The sequence below is a fragment of the Pteropus medius genome, unplaced genomic scaffold, assembly GCF_902729225.1.
Source record: "Pteropus medius unplaced genomic scaffold, Ma_sr-lr_union100, whole genome shotgun sequence".
NCBI classification, from domain to species: domain Eukaryota; kingdom Metazoa; phylum Chordata; class Mammalia; order Chiroptera; family Pteropodidae; genus Pteropus; species Pteropus medius.
This window is the reverse complement of record NW_024345601.1, coordinates 2,619,998-2,636,870: the sequence shown is the minus strand read 5'-3', so window position 1 is coordinate 2,636,870 and position 16,873 is coordinate 2,619,998. Positions and strand designations below refer to the sequence as shown.

The 16,873-nt window shown below is 38.8% G+C and overlaps 1 protein-coding gene across 9 annotated transcripts in view; it reads left to right on the top strand.

The window, feature by feature from the left end:
* The window catches only part of CFAP61 (cilia and flagella associated protein 61), a 269,668-nt gene that overhangs the window by 183,076 nt on the left and 69,719 nt on the right, over positions 1 to 16,873 (top strand). For all 9 annotated transcript variants that reach the window (XM_039874360.1, XM_039874366.1, XM_039874364.1 and 6 more), the window contains 2 exons: positions 4,502 to 4,670; positions 13,608 to 13,782. In XM_039874360.1, coding sequence (XP_039730294.1) covers positions 4,502 to 4,670; positions 13,608 to 13,782 — 344 coding nt within the window. The remainder of the gene's footprint in view (positions 1 to 4,501; positions 4,671 to 13,607; positions 13,783 to 16,873) is intronic.

Below are 16,873 nucleotides of genomic sequence, written 5' to 3'. Positions count from 1 at the left end.
CACACCTACCACACCATTTGTAATCGGGGCTGATCAGCAGAGACCTCTTATGCCAGTCTGGGCAAGCTTTGTTGTTTGCATCCCAATAGAATCACTATTTGTCAACAGCTGTTCTAGAAAATGCCATTTCATTATCACACAGCTTCCACTACTTTTAATTTCCTGTAGCAGAACAAGGGTACAAGGATTACTAGGCTCCCTGCCTCTAAAAACAGTGTTCCAATTTTTCCAATGAGGAGGAAGGAAATTGTTCCCTCTCAGAGTATTCATTTTAGAATCCATGACGAAGAGATCCTCTTTCAACTGTGAAAAAGACTTACTTTGCCTTCAAACAGTGAGAAAAACTGCAAGTTCTTACTAGCAGAACCACGCTTATTTCGAGCTAATACTTTTATTAGACCACAAACTTTTTTTTTTTTTTGAAGGACATCATTAGGGTGCCAGAGGCATGGCTTTTGGGTCTGGTGGATGCTAATTCAGATCCTGCCCATACCACAAAGGTGATTTCATTTCTCTGAGCTTTGAATTTTTTAACTGTGAAAGGTGTCTGATAAGTTAACCTTGCTAGAGTTTTTGTTAAATTTGGCATAACAGCAAGTTCTGACAAAGACTAGGGGATCAACACATGTGCATCCCCTTCCCTCATTGCCCTCTTTCTAAATTACATGATTCTCAGGAAATGTTGGTGTTATTGATAAATGTCTCACAAGGAATTTAATTCAGTCAGCTTGATAAAGGTTTTCGTGTTAGGTAGTTTATAAGAGAGGATAGCTAGTACTAACCTTCTGCTGGTGTGATACTGTGTGGGAACTGCGTGTGGCTGGATGGAAAGTCACCTGGTATCCCTGCTGCTGTCCTTGCCTCTCCACATTTTCAGCTCAGTAACTAGAGCAGTGCTGCATAAATGTAATAAGTCAGATCACATCGACTCCTGAACAGACCTAGAACTGTATCGTCCAATATGGTGGCTACTAGCCACATGTGGTTATTTAAATTTAAATTGATTAGAGTTAAATGAGATTAAAGATTCAGCTTCTCAATTGCATTAGCCATATTTCAAGTGCTCAAATAGCCACATGTGGCTAGTAGCTGCCATATCAGACAGCACAGCTAGAGAACATTTCCATCATCACAGAAACTTCTAGAATGCACCAACCTAATATCTATCCCTGTCCACTTACTTCACTGACCTCATCATTTACCATTTTTGCCCTTGTTCTTTTCACTCTAGCCACACCAGCCTCCTCAATGTTCCTGAAACACAATAGGCAAGTCTACACTTGGGGTTCCTTGTTTTCTCACTCCCAAGTCTTTGCTTAAATGTCAGCTTTTCAATGAGCTCTCCCCTGACCACTCATTCATTTGCAACCAATATTCTTAACATAGTCCTGTTCCCCTTACTCTGCTGTTTTTTTCTTGCTACTGAAACCCTTCTAAATGCTATATAATTTGCCTTTTAAAATTGTTTTTTCTTTATATTCTGAATCCTTCAACTACAATGTAAATTCCATGAGGGTAGGAATATTTTGCCTTTTCGTTCAGTGATGTGTTCCCGGCACCTGGGACAGTGGTCGGCACATAGTAGGTGCTCAATAAATAATGTTGAATAGATAAAAATTACCTCTAAAAATACCTGCGAAAGTCATCTGAATCACGTTATAGACAGTGACTAAATAACATAGCCAATTGTCTCTGGATGAGTAACTACATGTTATCATCATTCTAGAAACAACAAATTAAAAAGGGTGTTACTTTCCAAATGGTCCTCATACGCCAATAGAGAAAATTGTTTCTGGTCGCAGAGTTTAAAAATAACAAGGCTATTGGCATCTATAAATTTAATAATGTAAAGTCCTCATTTTAAATATGAATTCTGAGCTTTGCCCTAACCAGTGTTTTAATTTATTCTTTTTGTTTCTACTTTTGTAATAGCCAGTTTTTATTTTTCTCTGACCCTGTCCAGTTTCTGGTGGAGGTGCTAATGACATGCTGCGGATGCAGCAGAAAGGAAGGCAGTGGGAGGAGAGGAGAAACAGGAAGCAGGAGAAATCCACTAATTGGATAATCAGCCCTGAATAACTGAAAATTAATTGTGATGCTCCTTTTTTTAAGAGTGTCGTGATAAATCCTTTATGAAAACCTCTGAGGTTCTTTCCAGTTCTGAAGGGTTCTGATTCCATGAAGTGCAGATCTCTACCATACTTACGTTTGCTCCCCTGGGGTTACTCCTAATTTTGCACCTTGAGCTTTGGGCTTAGTCTTGTGACAGACACCAGGTATGGGGACACTGCAACTTTGAACAAACGTCCTCTCCCAGAAACTTCCCCATCCCACATTTCTGCTTTTTTCTTATTGCCTGTCTCCAGATTGTTCTATGAAGACAATCTTTCGTATCATTTCGAGTCAGGGCCAAGTTCACTTAAAAAGAATGAAGTTTCATTGATGTTTCTTCTTTGATTCCTTCTGTCTTTTCCAGAGAACCCTAGTGGAGGTATTTCTCTTGTCCTTAAGCCATGAGACAGCCTCTGCCATGTTAGAATCTTAATGCTCACTAACTCTGCTTAGGAAATAATTTTGGAAACATATCACTTATAGTTTCTAATGTCTAGTTTTGCCTGCCTGATGGGTAAATTAAGGAAGGTCCAGAATGTATAGTAATATTCAGAATGGATATTAATATCCAGAACAGATAGTAATCACCCACACAATGATATTTTAAACTGAGAAAAGTCATACAGTGTAGTAACAGACAGTAAAAGCAGCACCCCACATTCTTGAATGCTTTCTTAGGTTCCTAAAAAAAAAATGGTGTTCCCAAGTGCCCGTTCCCACTGGACAGAGCTTCAAATTTTAACTCTGAAATATGCATTCTGACATTATCAATATGACTGTCCTACTGTCATTAAAAATAACATTGTCTTAGCCTTTCTCAAATTTCCCCTGAGAACTTTTATCTTTGAGCAACTCCTCGTAAGATTAATCCCTGTGCACTAACTATATTTAATTTTTCCTAATCTAGGATGACTGACAGTACTGTTTCTATTATGAACAGACTGTGATGCAAATAAGAACAATCCTTTGTGAGTCTCTCATGAATGTACAAAATCAATGAAGTTTCCTGTTTTCCTGTAAAGCTACCAGAATTTCATCTCGCTCTCTATTATTTTCCTGTGACAGGCCAGCCCCCAATTTTCTTTCCGTATTAAGAAGAAATTTTCTTGTTGTTAAGTGTTGTTTCATGGAGAGATACAAAGCCCAGAGCTCCCTTCTCTTTCACAGGTCCTATAACGGGGTCTAATGTGCATCCATTACTAGAATTCTTTTTGTGTAGTGATGAGTGGATCAAAAAGAAAAAATGTTCTCCCATTACCACTTTAGTCCTGTTTGCATCCAAGGAGAGTAAACAGGATTATGTATCATTAATATTATTTAGAATAATACCTTTCACATATGCATCCCACTTGACAAAACAGCATCTCTTACATTCTCACATTCATTCCTTACAATGATCGAGACATGTAGGGAGGAAAATTATGCTATGTTGAGAGCTGAAGAAACTGAAGTATTGAAAGGGGATGCAGACTCCCCAGGGTCCAGTCTCATTAGTGACAGGGTAAGGACACATACCTTGGCACAGTGAAGACTAGACAAATGAAACACTATTCTGCCACCCTGTACTCTTGTAATGATCTCAGAACAGGATCACTAAGAGAGTCATGTAAAGGAGGTCAGACCTATCAGAAAGTTCTGGAAACAACCCTCACAAAACTCTTTAAATAAACCCGAAGCCACAAGAAACCCACTTTTCTTACATTGTAGTACAGTGCTCAAACTCAAATGGAACCCGGACAAGAAAACCCATCCCCCCTGGACCTGTCGTTCACAGAAGTATCAGTTCCCCACAAATCATTTTTGCTCTACAGAGTGAATCCAAAAAGTCTCCAGGGTCTACACTTACTGCAAATGTAATTCCCTGATATATCCTGTAAACATAACGTGTTTTGTTGTTTTGACACAAATGCATACACTCATTTTAAGAATGAGTCATTTATTGAGAAGCTTAGCAAATAGGAAGTATTCTCAATATTCAAGACCTTGACCCCTGCCTTTGGGAATCCTTAACGATGTCACTTTCTTCTTCGTTCCCTTTGAGTATATGGTCAATATGACAATTCATCAGCTAAAGTAAATTTATACATACCATGAAATAGAAGCAGAAGAAAGGGTATATATTAATGATCACACACACACACACACACACCCTCCCTCCCTGTTGTTGACTGGCCTATGCCAAACAGAACAATTTAGCTTTAAGAGAAAGATGTCAATTTATGACTGTCTCATAACAAAAAATCTCCTAGTATGTAGCCTTGGTCCTGGTAAACTCACAGCAAGAGCACAAACTCTGCCCACTAGGCCACTTGAACCAACTCACCAGATGTCTAATTAATGCCGACTATCAGCTGCTCAAATGTCACTGATGGAGCTTCTCTCCCCACAGCCACTGTTTTAATGATAAAGATCATGCATTGATGTCACTGTGCTCCTGGGTCAATGTGGTGGTTGGTAGGATGACTGCAATAGACCGAGCAGCCAAGCATGTCGTGGTTTCCCAGGAGGGAATCGTGCTCTACGACCACCTCATCCTCTGCACTGGGCAGCAGTACCAGGTGAGGCCGCGCATGGCCATCTCCATGGTTAACGGTTATTGTGTTTACCGGGCATATGCTCTTGGGGAGAAGGGCATGCCTTCTCACCCTACAGCTGCCATGCTGTATTCATTAAAGAGCCCTGCAATGGCCTGCACACATCACCAGAATTGTGCCGGAAACTCTCATGGAAACCCATTCCAAGAAAAACATTCTGCTCGAGGAAAAAAATCACACAAGTCGGAGAAATGTCATTCTTCAAGCTGTTGTCCAAAAGTCTAACACTTACTACTCATCAGAGCACAATCCAGACACAACCCAGCGTGCATTCGTGGGAAATTAATTTATGCCTCAAGAGGCTAACATTTGGCAGTGGTGATGGGCTCACGCTAAAGTATTTCAAACATGCGCACCTTCTGTCAACCCTTATTTTATTTTGTCTCTCAGTTATAAAACTAGGAAATGTGACTGATTGATTACCCAGTGACCATGCTGTCCATTTTGATTAAATTCTTAAACCACATTTGAGGAAAGCATTGCTGGATACAACTGAAGCTGTTCAATGTCTTAGGGAAGCAAATTTTAATATTCTCACTTTGCAACACACATAATCATTTTATATGGACCACAAAATAGGGCATCTCTTTAATCAAAAGAGATTTACTTTATTACTCAAAGATTGGTCTTTTAATTACATTTCTCCCAGGAATCTCAGGAACCTGGATAGGCCTCCCTGTGGTTTGTTCCTGAGAAGTATGGAGTAATCCACCCCCACCCCTGGCACTGCCACGTTTTATCTGGTTCTGTCTTAGGCCATCTTGTGAGTGGTCATGGATTCAACTAGGTTGGTGGGATGAGTGTGTTCAAGTTTTCCTTACATAGCCAAGCCAGGAGGAGGCATTGTGTGGTGGTGGAAAGAGAGCTGAGCAAATCCTCGTATCTTTTACTTGCAGTTCTGAGCCTTACACACTGAGATCACCTGGGGCACTTTTGAAATATACCTATGCCTAGACTCTACCCAGAGAGGCTCCGTTTTAATTATTATGGGATAGGGGCTCAGTCATCAGTAGTTTTTAAGCTCCTAAATGATTCTAAGCCAAGGCCAAGAATCACTGACTTGAATTTTATCAACCTAGAATCTCTCATCTGTGTCTTAGAGCAGCACTTCTCAAACCAGAATGTGCAGACAACTAACCTGTGCATCTCATTAAAGTGCAAATTCTGAGCAAGGGAGGGTGTGAGGGCAGCTGAGATACTGCAGTTCTAACAAGCTTCCAGGTGAGGCAGATGCTGCCAGTGACTAACTAGACCATACTCTGAGTATCAAGGCTTGGATCAGCTTCTGAGTACTTTCTTTTTTTTTTTTTTCCTCATTCCCAGTGAAAGGGTAAAAATAAACTGGAGGAATACTTTTTTTGATAGTTAAGTATTCATCTTTTTAAAACATTAGACTAGAAGAAAACATCATGCACCCCTTTGGCTTGCCCCTTTTCATCTGCTCCATTGAGTTCCAGCTGCTGCCTGCAACTGCAAACTTTGGAAAATGTGAGTGGAAGACTCAGACATCTGCCCCTGTGTGTCCAGCTGCCCCTGCAGCTTTAGTCTGTGGCACATTAAGCTCTTGCCCTTTTTACAATGGTAAAAATGGAATGAAGAAGTGATAAAGGGAGCTCCAATTTAATTTTTCCAGGACATAAAAACCAAAGGTACATAGAATGATACAAAACAAGGCAGCTGAATTCACTGGGACGTCTTCTAGTTCTTATTTCTTTTCTTATTCCCTTCTCCCCAACTCTCTTATAGTTTTGTACCAATTTTGTGATTAAAAAAAATTAAGATGATGAAAATAAAGTTTAAACCCAAAGTAAGACAGCCTGTTAAAAAATATAATTACAATCCTTAACCTCTAATCAGACCTTTAAATGATTTGTATCATTGTAAAATATTATGCAGTATTTTTGATATCTAAATGCACATCGCGTAATCTTTTTAATCAGAAAATCCGTGTACAAAATTAAATTATACTGCAGGGTTGCATTGAAGAGGGCTGGTCTCTACTTCCAAGCCCTCTTTCCAGGGACAAATACATTGAGGCATTTCTGTTGTTAGTTCTTCAATACTTATTCCTAAAACTCTAAATAATGCATTTTTAGAAGTTTTTTTATTTGATCTGTCAACTTCTGACTTTACCTGTGACCTTTCTATTTGGAAGATGAAGATTTATCTAGCTCACTTTCAGTACCCTCTGATTCCCACCCTGCCTATCAATTTGATTTTTTTTTGGTGAGCATATGTTGGTCCTGAAAATCACTCTGAGATAGCTTACAAGTGAGGTACCTGAGCAACTCTCCATGGCTCATTGAGAATCATGCAGAGAGAAAGAGAGATGCCTGCCCCATCCCTGGATTTGGGTCATATCATAAAGAGGAAGAATAAAAATTTGTCAACTCAAAGTTTAATGAATCTGGTATTGACCATCAGAAATCCGTGGCAGGGACTCTCAAAGAGGTGACTCTAGCAACCAGCAGGTAGAGCAAGAACATACAGCCAGGCAAGAAAGTGAGCTGCTGGGGCATTAGTTATGGTGAGCTTAATGTGTGTCAGCAGTATGATGTGGTCTTCACAGAGGCTAATTATGTCTTAGACAGGGTAAATAAGAGTGTGGCATCCAGAACTGTGCAGCCCCAGGAGGGAGCCTGCTACAAAGGGGCAGAAAGGAGAGCATAGCACTTTGCCTCTTTGGTAAGGCCTGAGAAAGGAGCCCCTGTCATTCAACAGCCCCTTGCATGAAGAGATTTCATTGCATTTGAGGATGATTAAAGGGGGAAATAACAGTATGGGGTCAAAGAAAAGTGGCCAAAGCTGCAAATTCTTTGGTTTCTCCCATCCAAGTGGTGGGGTCTATGTCTGCCCCCTCTTGAATCTGGTCAGGCTTGTGACCACTTTGACCAATAGAGTACAAAGGAAATGATATGGCTGACTTTCGAGGCCAGGAAAAAGGGCCATGCAGTGTCTCTTTGTGGGAACAGTTGCTCCTGGAACCCTGATCTGCCATGTAGAAAATCCAGATACCCTGTGATCACTGTGCTGGAGATGCCATACATAAGTTCTCCAGATGGCTCTTCCAGCCATTTCTTTCAAAGCATCAGACATGCGGTTGAAACCATCTTAGACCCTCCACCAGCTGACTGTCATCAAGTGACCTCTATGGATAATATATGGAATAAAAGAATTGCCTAGCTCAACCCTACCCAAATTTCTGACCCACGAAATCATGAGAAGTAATCAAAAGGTGATTGTTTAAACCACTAAGTCTTAGTGTGAGTGTTTTGTACAGCAAGAGACAACTGAAACAAAAAGATATAATGGAATAAAAGAAAGGAACATCTGGAAAAATCAGAGAACAGACTTTTGACAGTATTTCAAAATGCAAGATTCACACACACACACACACACACACACACACACATGCACTGACTTTGCAGGAAACTATTTATCATACTCAGAATAATTTGGTCACCTGGGCTCTGAAATGGGAGCCGAAGTCATTGAAGAGCAGAAGCTGAGCTGAGATTAGATGAAAAGAGAAATGGAAGAGTAAGAAAGGATTGAAATTAAATCCCCATCAAGAGACACAACTGTTGCTGTACAACATTAGTGTTGCTGAAGACAAAGCACAAAGCTCCCCTGCAGGACAGAGACAGAGGGCCAAGGGCAAAAGGGAACATATGGTGCAAGAGATGAGAAGAGTTGTTCGACACAGAGGCGATGTATAGATCGTTGTTTTTTTTTCAAAGAAGAGACCTAAACAAATAGAAGAGACAATGAAGATATGTTAGAAGAAAACTTTACTTACCTAAAAACTATATTGTACAGTTGACCATATTCCAGTCAAAGTAAAAATTTTCAAACTACTTACATTCTTATAAAATTTTGGTTCTATAAGAATGATTGGGAAAAAATGAACAGACTTCAAGAGAAAAATAGCAGATTAACAACCCCCCACCCAAAGAAAATAAAGAACAAAAATAAGGCAGGCATCAAAAAATTACCTCTCCAGTGTTAAATGGCATAAAAAAAGTGAAACTAGCCACACAGAATTTTGAAGAAAATGGAGATTCAATAATTATATGCCCACCTAAGTCTCTCCTATTTGAAGACAGAAGAGTCATTCTTTATGTGTAAATCTTCAGAAAAATGACCTCTATTTTGTAATGTATATATGAATAACAGACAGAAAGGAAAATTTAGGACTTCTCAATAGTATGAAAAGACAAGTAGCAAACATCAAACAATTTTAAAAGTAATCTAAATCATTTTTGTAAATCTGAGAATAAAAGCAAAATAGGAAATAATGAATCTTAATCTAAATCTAATCAAGATCAAGTTGTTGAAAACAGGGAAGAATACGAAATGTCTTAAATGGGCAAAGTCAAGGGTGATATTTCAGTCTTGACTCTTATATTTAGAGAAAATAAGGTTCAAGAATGCTTTTGAACTGTGTAAATAAATTCACCTTTCAAACACTGGAGATGATAAACTAGGATATTATTTATGCAACCACAGGGAAGAAAACAAAGGAAGCAGCCACAGTGCTTAAACATGAAAGTATAAAAGACAATGGCATAAGGAGAAAAAAAAAACAATTTTGACAGTGAATGTCATGGTTTTAAACTGCCCTGTTACAAGACCAAAGTTCTGTTTTACACTAAATTCAAAATACAAGAGAAATACCCAAACGAAAATGACGCCCAAACTTTAAACATGAAAAGATAGTTAAAAGTGCACCAACAAAAAGTGACAGGCAGATTCAAAGAGGTTTTAGAAGCAGCAGCAACGTTAGTATCCAGCAAAGTGGAATTAATTGGAGAAAGAAAAGCATTAATGCTGACAAAAGGTAGAACTTGTGACAGCAATATAGAGATGATGAGCCTGTTACATACTGAACATGACTGTGTCACAGAACACATCACAAAAACAGAAGTAGACCTGGAGTATTATATTCATTTCTTGGAGTCACATTTAAGAAGAGAAAGAATATCCAAAAACTCAAAGACACCCCAGATGTTTAGCCAGAGGGGTGAAGATTGAAAATCCTCACATACTTGAAGGATTTTCACATGGGAAACGAATTAGAATTGTATATCATGGTCCCAGAAAGCAGAATTAGGACAGACCACCAGAAGTGATGGGAATACGGTTCTTACTCATCCTAAGAAAGAACTTCCTGAGAGTCAGGGTCTCTACCAAAAGGGAATGTTCAGCTCCAGGAAACAGCAAGATGCCTCCATGGAGGGCAGGTAAAGGGCTGGGGAGTGGAGTAGGAACACCTGACAGAGGCTGAGTCATTGCCACTTGTCACATGTGTGTTAACTGATATCATCCTTGCTGTAACTCCATGCCACTTCCATCCCTCTTTCATAGAGGAGGAAACCAAGGTGCAGTGAAGTCGAGGTAATTTGTCCAATGTCCGACAATGACAAAGTGTCAGACTAGGATTTGAGCCAAGGTGATCTGGCTCTAGAGCATGAGTTCTTCGCCACCACCTCTGTCTCTCTCCTCTCTCCGTCTTTCCGTTTCCTTGCTCTCCCTTCTTTCTTTCCTCCCTCCTCCTCTCATAGATGTGGTCTAGAAATTACATTTGATGGCTTTTAAAAGTCTTTATGACACAGAAATTCTAGAACTTATTGTTTATAGCTAGAGTCAAAAATTAGTTTATTTCTTTCTCTCATTAAAAATATCTGGAGAAAAGCAACTGAGGTCTGGTAAGGTGGCTCCCTGGTGTCATCTGGAACCCAGCCTTTTCTATCTTTTGTTCTTCCATCTTTAATATGTGTCTTTCATTCTCAACATCTTGAAGTGGCTGCTGTGACTCCAACCGTTCCATTCGCAAGAAGCAAGAAGGAAGAAGGACCAGAGCAAAATGAATTTTTATGTTGCCCTACCCAAGGACTGCTGACTCTTGACTACCTACCTCCTCGATCATGAGTTGGGAAATGTAGTTCTTCAGCTGGGCATATTTCCCAGGAGTCTGTTACTAAGAAAGAAAGGGAGAAAGGATTTTAAGTAGGCCACTAGCGGTCCCTGCCATCATAAATTATTAATTTGCTGAGGGAAACGGGGTAGCCAAGGGGCTCCCAAAAGCTAGTGATGCTGGCAGTGTTCGATCGGAATCATCTGATGGAATGCTTGAAAAGTCATCTGATACTCTCCAATCACATGTTAGTGGCAGTTTAATTAGTGGCAGAGAGCTCCCTAGTTTCAATAGCTAGTATTGATGGTGCTTCTTTACTAAATATATTCATGCCCTCCTTTTAAACTTTCTTTCTTTCTTTACTTTGATGACATAATATGAATTTATTCCCCATAGATCCTTTTTGATTTATTGAGTTCTGCTAAACTGTGTGGACAAATTTATTGGCCTTGGGATTTAAAATCCTAGCTTCAGTTTTGCCTATTCTGTGAAAATGTCGTTGTGTGAATATGAAAAATACATTATCCCATTACTTTTCCTTTAACTTCTCTAATTCTTTATAGTTTAGAAGTGTGCAAAAATGCTTTTGAGTACACACAAGAATTATACGGGTTATCAGAATGCAGTTATATTTCAGGATTGTAGTAGGCTAATTTTCACTTTGGACCTTATTTTTTCTACCTCTTGTTTTTTCATCTAAACACCAACTATTTGGAACAATAACTCACTGAAACTTTTACAAATTGAATAGCTCTCAATTTGTTCTTTAGTCCTACCATGTTCTACCAAGGACTTTTCCTGATTCATTAAAGCATGACTTACTAAACTGGTATAATGTTACCTAAATTTCATTTTCTTTTATAGTGCAATGCTCATTGTAGTTCTGGTGAGGTTTCAAACCTCCAAACATAGTATTCAATATTGTGCACTTAAACCATTCACCAAAGCCCTCAGTGCATGGTTTATAATAACTATGAATATAATAATACCAAAATTATGTATAGTGATATATGGTTAAACAAATTATATTACTAATAAGAGAATTTTACCTCCACAATTTCAGTTGCAGTAAATGACCACTACTTATTGAGGTTGTTTTTGTTTTGTTTTTTTTTTTTACTAAATAAAATTTTACTGCAGCCTTTTCACAGAGAAAGGACATCCAGCTTTAAAAATTGATTTTTTAAAAATTACTTATCCAGTTGAAGTTGAATTAAATACATCACAGTAATGTACCATGGCTTTACCATATCTATTGAGGAAGGACTTAACCAAAAAGTTTTCTAAATGTCATGTGGGGTTCAGTGAAGTCCCATTTGTTTAAGCACCAGCCAGCATTCACATCTACTCAGTACAACAAGGGATTTGTCAAGGAAAGAAGAACTACTTCTGCACCCATATTCATCTCTACTACAAGCGAACTTTTTGCCCATCATAGCTGAGAATGACCCCTGCCTCACAGCCCTGAGGCATTGTCCCATGAATATGCAAGACAGCTGGCACAGGTCTTCTAACAGAGGTCTCTAGTTGCCTTAAGTCTTGCTCCCAGTGCCAGCCTCATTATCTTCCACATAATCTCTACTTAGCTGCCAAATAAAAATCAGAGTGGTAAAAATGGTGGCCCACTGGGCAAGCTCACACCACTGTGCTATTTTACTTGGCTTTCACAATGGTGTGTGTTTGTTTGATTTAAAACTAAAAAATAAAAACCAAGAGTCTACATTAAAAAGAAAGCATCTAGCATTTCTTGAGAAATCTCATCTGGCCACACTGAACCTATATTCTACCGTGGTAACAACTGGGTGGAGTTGAGTCATGGTCAAACTCTATCCAGGGCATAGGCCCTCGAGTTTGCCACAGTATCCTTGACTCTGAGGACAAGTGTCAGCCATCATTATTTATTGTGTTTTTACTGTTGTTTTCCCTACAAGTAGAGGAAAATGTCTTTTTCCATTCTATGTCTAAAGTGAGAATAGACATTATGCTGGGAGGGCTCTGTGTTGATGGAAAGATAGAGATGGAGATGGAGATGAGAGAAAGAGTGAGGGGGAGATATTGAGAGAGAGAATCTCTCTCTGACAAAGTGAAGACTGACTCTATAACTTTCATAAGTAAAAAGTAGTCTACTTTCCTCATTTTCTTTTCTGCCTAGAACTTGTATGCACTTGGATTTCAACCTCTGTAAAATTGCTTCTGTGCAGATTGTTTTTACCCAAATGGCCACATTAAATCCAGTTCCATGTGTTTGTGCACAGCCTCACTGCCCCTGCAGGAAAATGTGCATTTTAGGTTCCCTCTTCTTGACCCTGGGCAGGCCGCCATGATGACCTCCATGAATATAACATGGTGGGAGAGACACTGCTCAGCTTCCAAGATAAGGTTAGAAAGGAACACGAAGCTCTCTGGACTGGTTTTCTCTCTCAGGACACTTGCCCTTGGAACCCAGCCACCACCTTGTGAGGAAGCCCAAGCCACATGGAGAGCACACATCAACTGCTGGACATATAGTGACAATTTGTCATTTTTTGAATACTCAGCATGTTTTCTGGAGTAAAGAAAAAAGATTGAAATGGATTATCTCCAGATGATTCCATCCCTTAGCTATCAAGTTGCCCCCAGCCTTCAGGTCTTCCCACTGAGGTTTCTGACATTGTGGAACAGAGAGAAACTGTCCTCCACACCTTGCCTTGTTTGAATTACTAACTTTCAGAGCCTGTAAGCCTGTTTTGTACTACTGACTTTTGGAATAATTTGTTACACAGAATCATATAATCAGAGCAACTCCTTCTGAGAATAAGCTCTAAGTCGTCATTCCACTTGTTTCAATTAAAACTCGATTGTATCTGGGGACTGAAAAAGACAGGCCTATACTGGACATTGCTTTTGTTTGTTTGTTTGTTTGTTTGTTTGTTTGTTTGTTTGTTTCTCTGTCAGCATTTCACCTATAATCACTGAAATAAGTATTTCTCTGTAACATACCTCAGGTTCCATGCCCGACAGGGGCTGATATTAGTCAACACTTGACAAACAAAGAGATTCCAAAGAGCAGTAAGCAGCGATACACTGGTAAAGTTCCTTGCAATCATTTCATTCTCAACGATGAAGAAGATTGCTTCAAGGCCGTGGCTTGGCTAAGGAGCAACTCCATCATCATAGGAGGTAAGGATGTTTGTAACTGCACATATTTTCAGAATAGTGTTTTATTTTTATAATGAGTCTCATTCTTCATCTAGTTCCAATATATAATTAGTGCCTAATTAATTCCAACCAAATCATTCATCTGTCATGCTTTGTTTTCCAGATTAATTTACAACTTGTTGTCAATTTTGGATACCCAGCATGTTTGCTGGGGGAAAGAAAAAGGCTTGAGATAGTTTAATTATCTATAATTATTTTATTACACAAAATGAATATCCAAAGAGCAAAGCATGGCTAAAATCATTAACTAATTAAAGAATAATTTAATAAGCAAACATGTTTAGCAATTATATGGAAAATATGTCTCCTTTTGTGAAGCTGAAAAGATCTAGGAAGAAAAAGAAAGGTCTGCATCGAAAGGGTTCTTCTTTTCTTCATTTCACTGTCCATTGTTCTCTTTCTTGGTGTTTCTGCACAGTCCTACCCACAAATGTGCATAATTCAAGTTGCATGCCACTTTTTGAATCAAAATGAGAGCGTAAAACATTCGTACAAATGCCTCTGCCACTCAAAAGTGTTTTCTCAAGTATCATCCTCTCCATTGCTTGGATTAAATTAAAATTATTTGACTCGTAAAACAACCAGAATAAGGCCTGCCTCCCTATTTCTCCTTAATTGAAACCTAGCAATCAAGTTCTGGAGATGACAGTACAGCCCTTTATTTTACCTAAAGTGCAGACCTTGGATCTAGGTTATATTTCAAGGATATAAAAATCACTAAGTGCCTACAATGTGTAGATCAATATGTGAAATTAAATATATTAATTCAATTTAATGTATTTATACAAATATAATGTTATTATATTAGTTAATATAATTAATATATTACAATTTAATTAACTTCTTCTGATTTTTGCTGGAAGATTTAGGGATTAGTTGAATTTTTGTCAAGTTACCGCATTTGCTACATTAAAAAGTTACTAATTTATTGCATTAAAAATAAAAAGTAGGTATCAAATTGAGATTCAATATATTGCTGGGTTCAATTTGCTAATATAGGCTATTTGCATATAAAATTATAAATGAAATTGGTCTGTAGTTTTCTCTTTTATGTTTTATTTGTCAAGTTTTTAGAATCGATGTTATGCTAGTCCCACAAGTGTTTTCTGGAAGCTTTCCATATTTTTCTGGGGTCTGAAATATTTTGCGTAACCTGAAAGTTGAACAGAAATCACCCATAAAACCAACTGGATCTGGAACCTTTTGGCAGAGTTAGCATATATAGATATATACTGGGGACCAGATTTAAAACTTGTCAAAGTATTTTCACATTTGCATCAGAACTTGGTATCGTTTACTATTTTGGGTCTGTATGTGTTTAAACCTGTCTCTCCATTTTAGTCATTCTTTAATCACTACCCCATGACCTTTGTAGACGTGGAATTCTCCAATGTGGAGGTCGACAAACTTTTACTATAAAGACCAAATTGTAAATATTTTAGACTTTGCAGGCCATATGGTCTCTGTCCCATTGACTCAACTCTGTCATTGTAGCAAGAAAGCAACATAGACAATATGTCAATGAATGGACAGGGCTGTGTTCTAATAAAACTTTACTTACAAAAAATAGATGATGAGCCATAGTTTGCAGAAGCCTGCTTTTATTCACACAATTTATGACAAATCATTACCATTTCATCAAGTCCAGACGTCAAAATGTACCTTAAACTCCCTTAAAGCACAAAAGCCAGTGGTTCCATATAAAATACACAGTACGGACTGTCTTAGGACTGTGCCCAATCCAATTATAATGCAGTGTTTTAACTTTGAACTGTTGGCTGTTTTAACAAGAAAAGGGCCTTTAAAAGTGGCAATGCAAGTTCTTAAGAGTGACTGTTTATGGTAGAGAATTTAGAAATCCCAAGGCAAAAATACCTTCTTTTCATGCTCTTGTTTCTCAGTTGGGCAGAGATCATCGGTGCTATTCTGTGGACTTGAGTAGTTGTCAGAGATGGTGATACTCTAGTGCCCACTTAACTGGAAATGCTTTGGGAAGGTTTAAGAATGTCTCTAATCAGCCACTGCATAAAACTCCTCCGAGTGCCTGCTTTTGTCCACCGAACAGCCAGGATAAGAAAGATATAAAAATTAGTTTCTTGCCTTAAATGTAGGCTATTTTCCCCAGGTCCAGTATTTTATGACATTCCCAGGGCACCACCCAGCAAGGTGCTTAGATGCTGGACACAGGCTCTGGGAGACATCTGAGATACCTGACCCAACCAGGTTAACTCAACTCTGTGTAGTGGCCCTTTTCAAATGACTTACCATGTAAGAAAGATTAGAAAGAAAATTGTTAACTTCTTTCCTTAAGGGAGCTCTTTTTCTGTGTAGCTTTTCCATAATTAGAATCATATTCAGATTTGAATTTAATTACTCTCATTCTGGATAATATCTTTCTCATATGGTTTGCCATGAGATAAATGCGATAAATAAGATATAACACATCCAACTCAGAACAATGTCTCATACATAGTGAGCGTTCAATAATATAGGCTGTTAGCAGCATTACTGTTACTACTACTACATGTGATGGAGTTGTTGCTACACACTGAATGTTCCCCGCTGTCCTGGTGATAGCATAGCTGAGGACACAGTCTCTACACGAAAGGTGGGGCTCTGCACACACCAGATGCCAGTCTGGTTCTGGAGAGGCATCTGGCCTTCATGAGAGCTCTGGGAACTGTGAAGTTTGGAGAAGCCTTCCCCGAGAAAAGAAGAGTTGAGCTCAGCCTTAAAGAAGGGTAGCATAAGCAAACAGCGACAGAGGTAGGAGAGTTGATTTATTTGCAAAAGACAATGGCCCAACAACTTGGGCTGGGCAGCAAAGGGAGATGAAGGTGGAGAAGCCAGTGGAAGACCTTGGCGTCCAGCCAAGTCCAGGTTTAATTGGTTACTTTTTAGGGGTTGAGGAACTAGTGAAGGGGATAACCAGTGCACAAAACAGCACATTAAAAGATAGAACTTCCAGTTGTAGCACTCATCCAGTAGAGACAAAGCGATCTACTAAGAATGGGTTAGAGAAGACACAGTAGCCAGTTGGATGTGGGGTAGC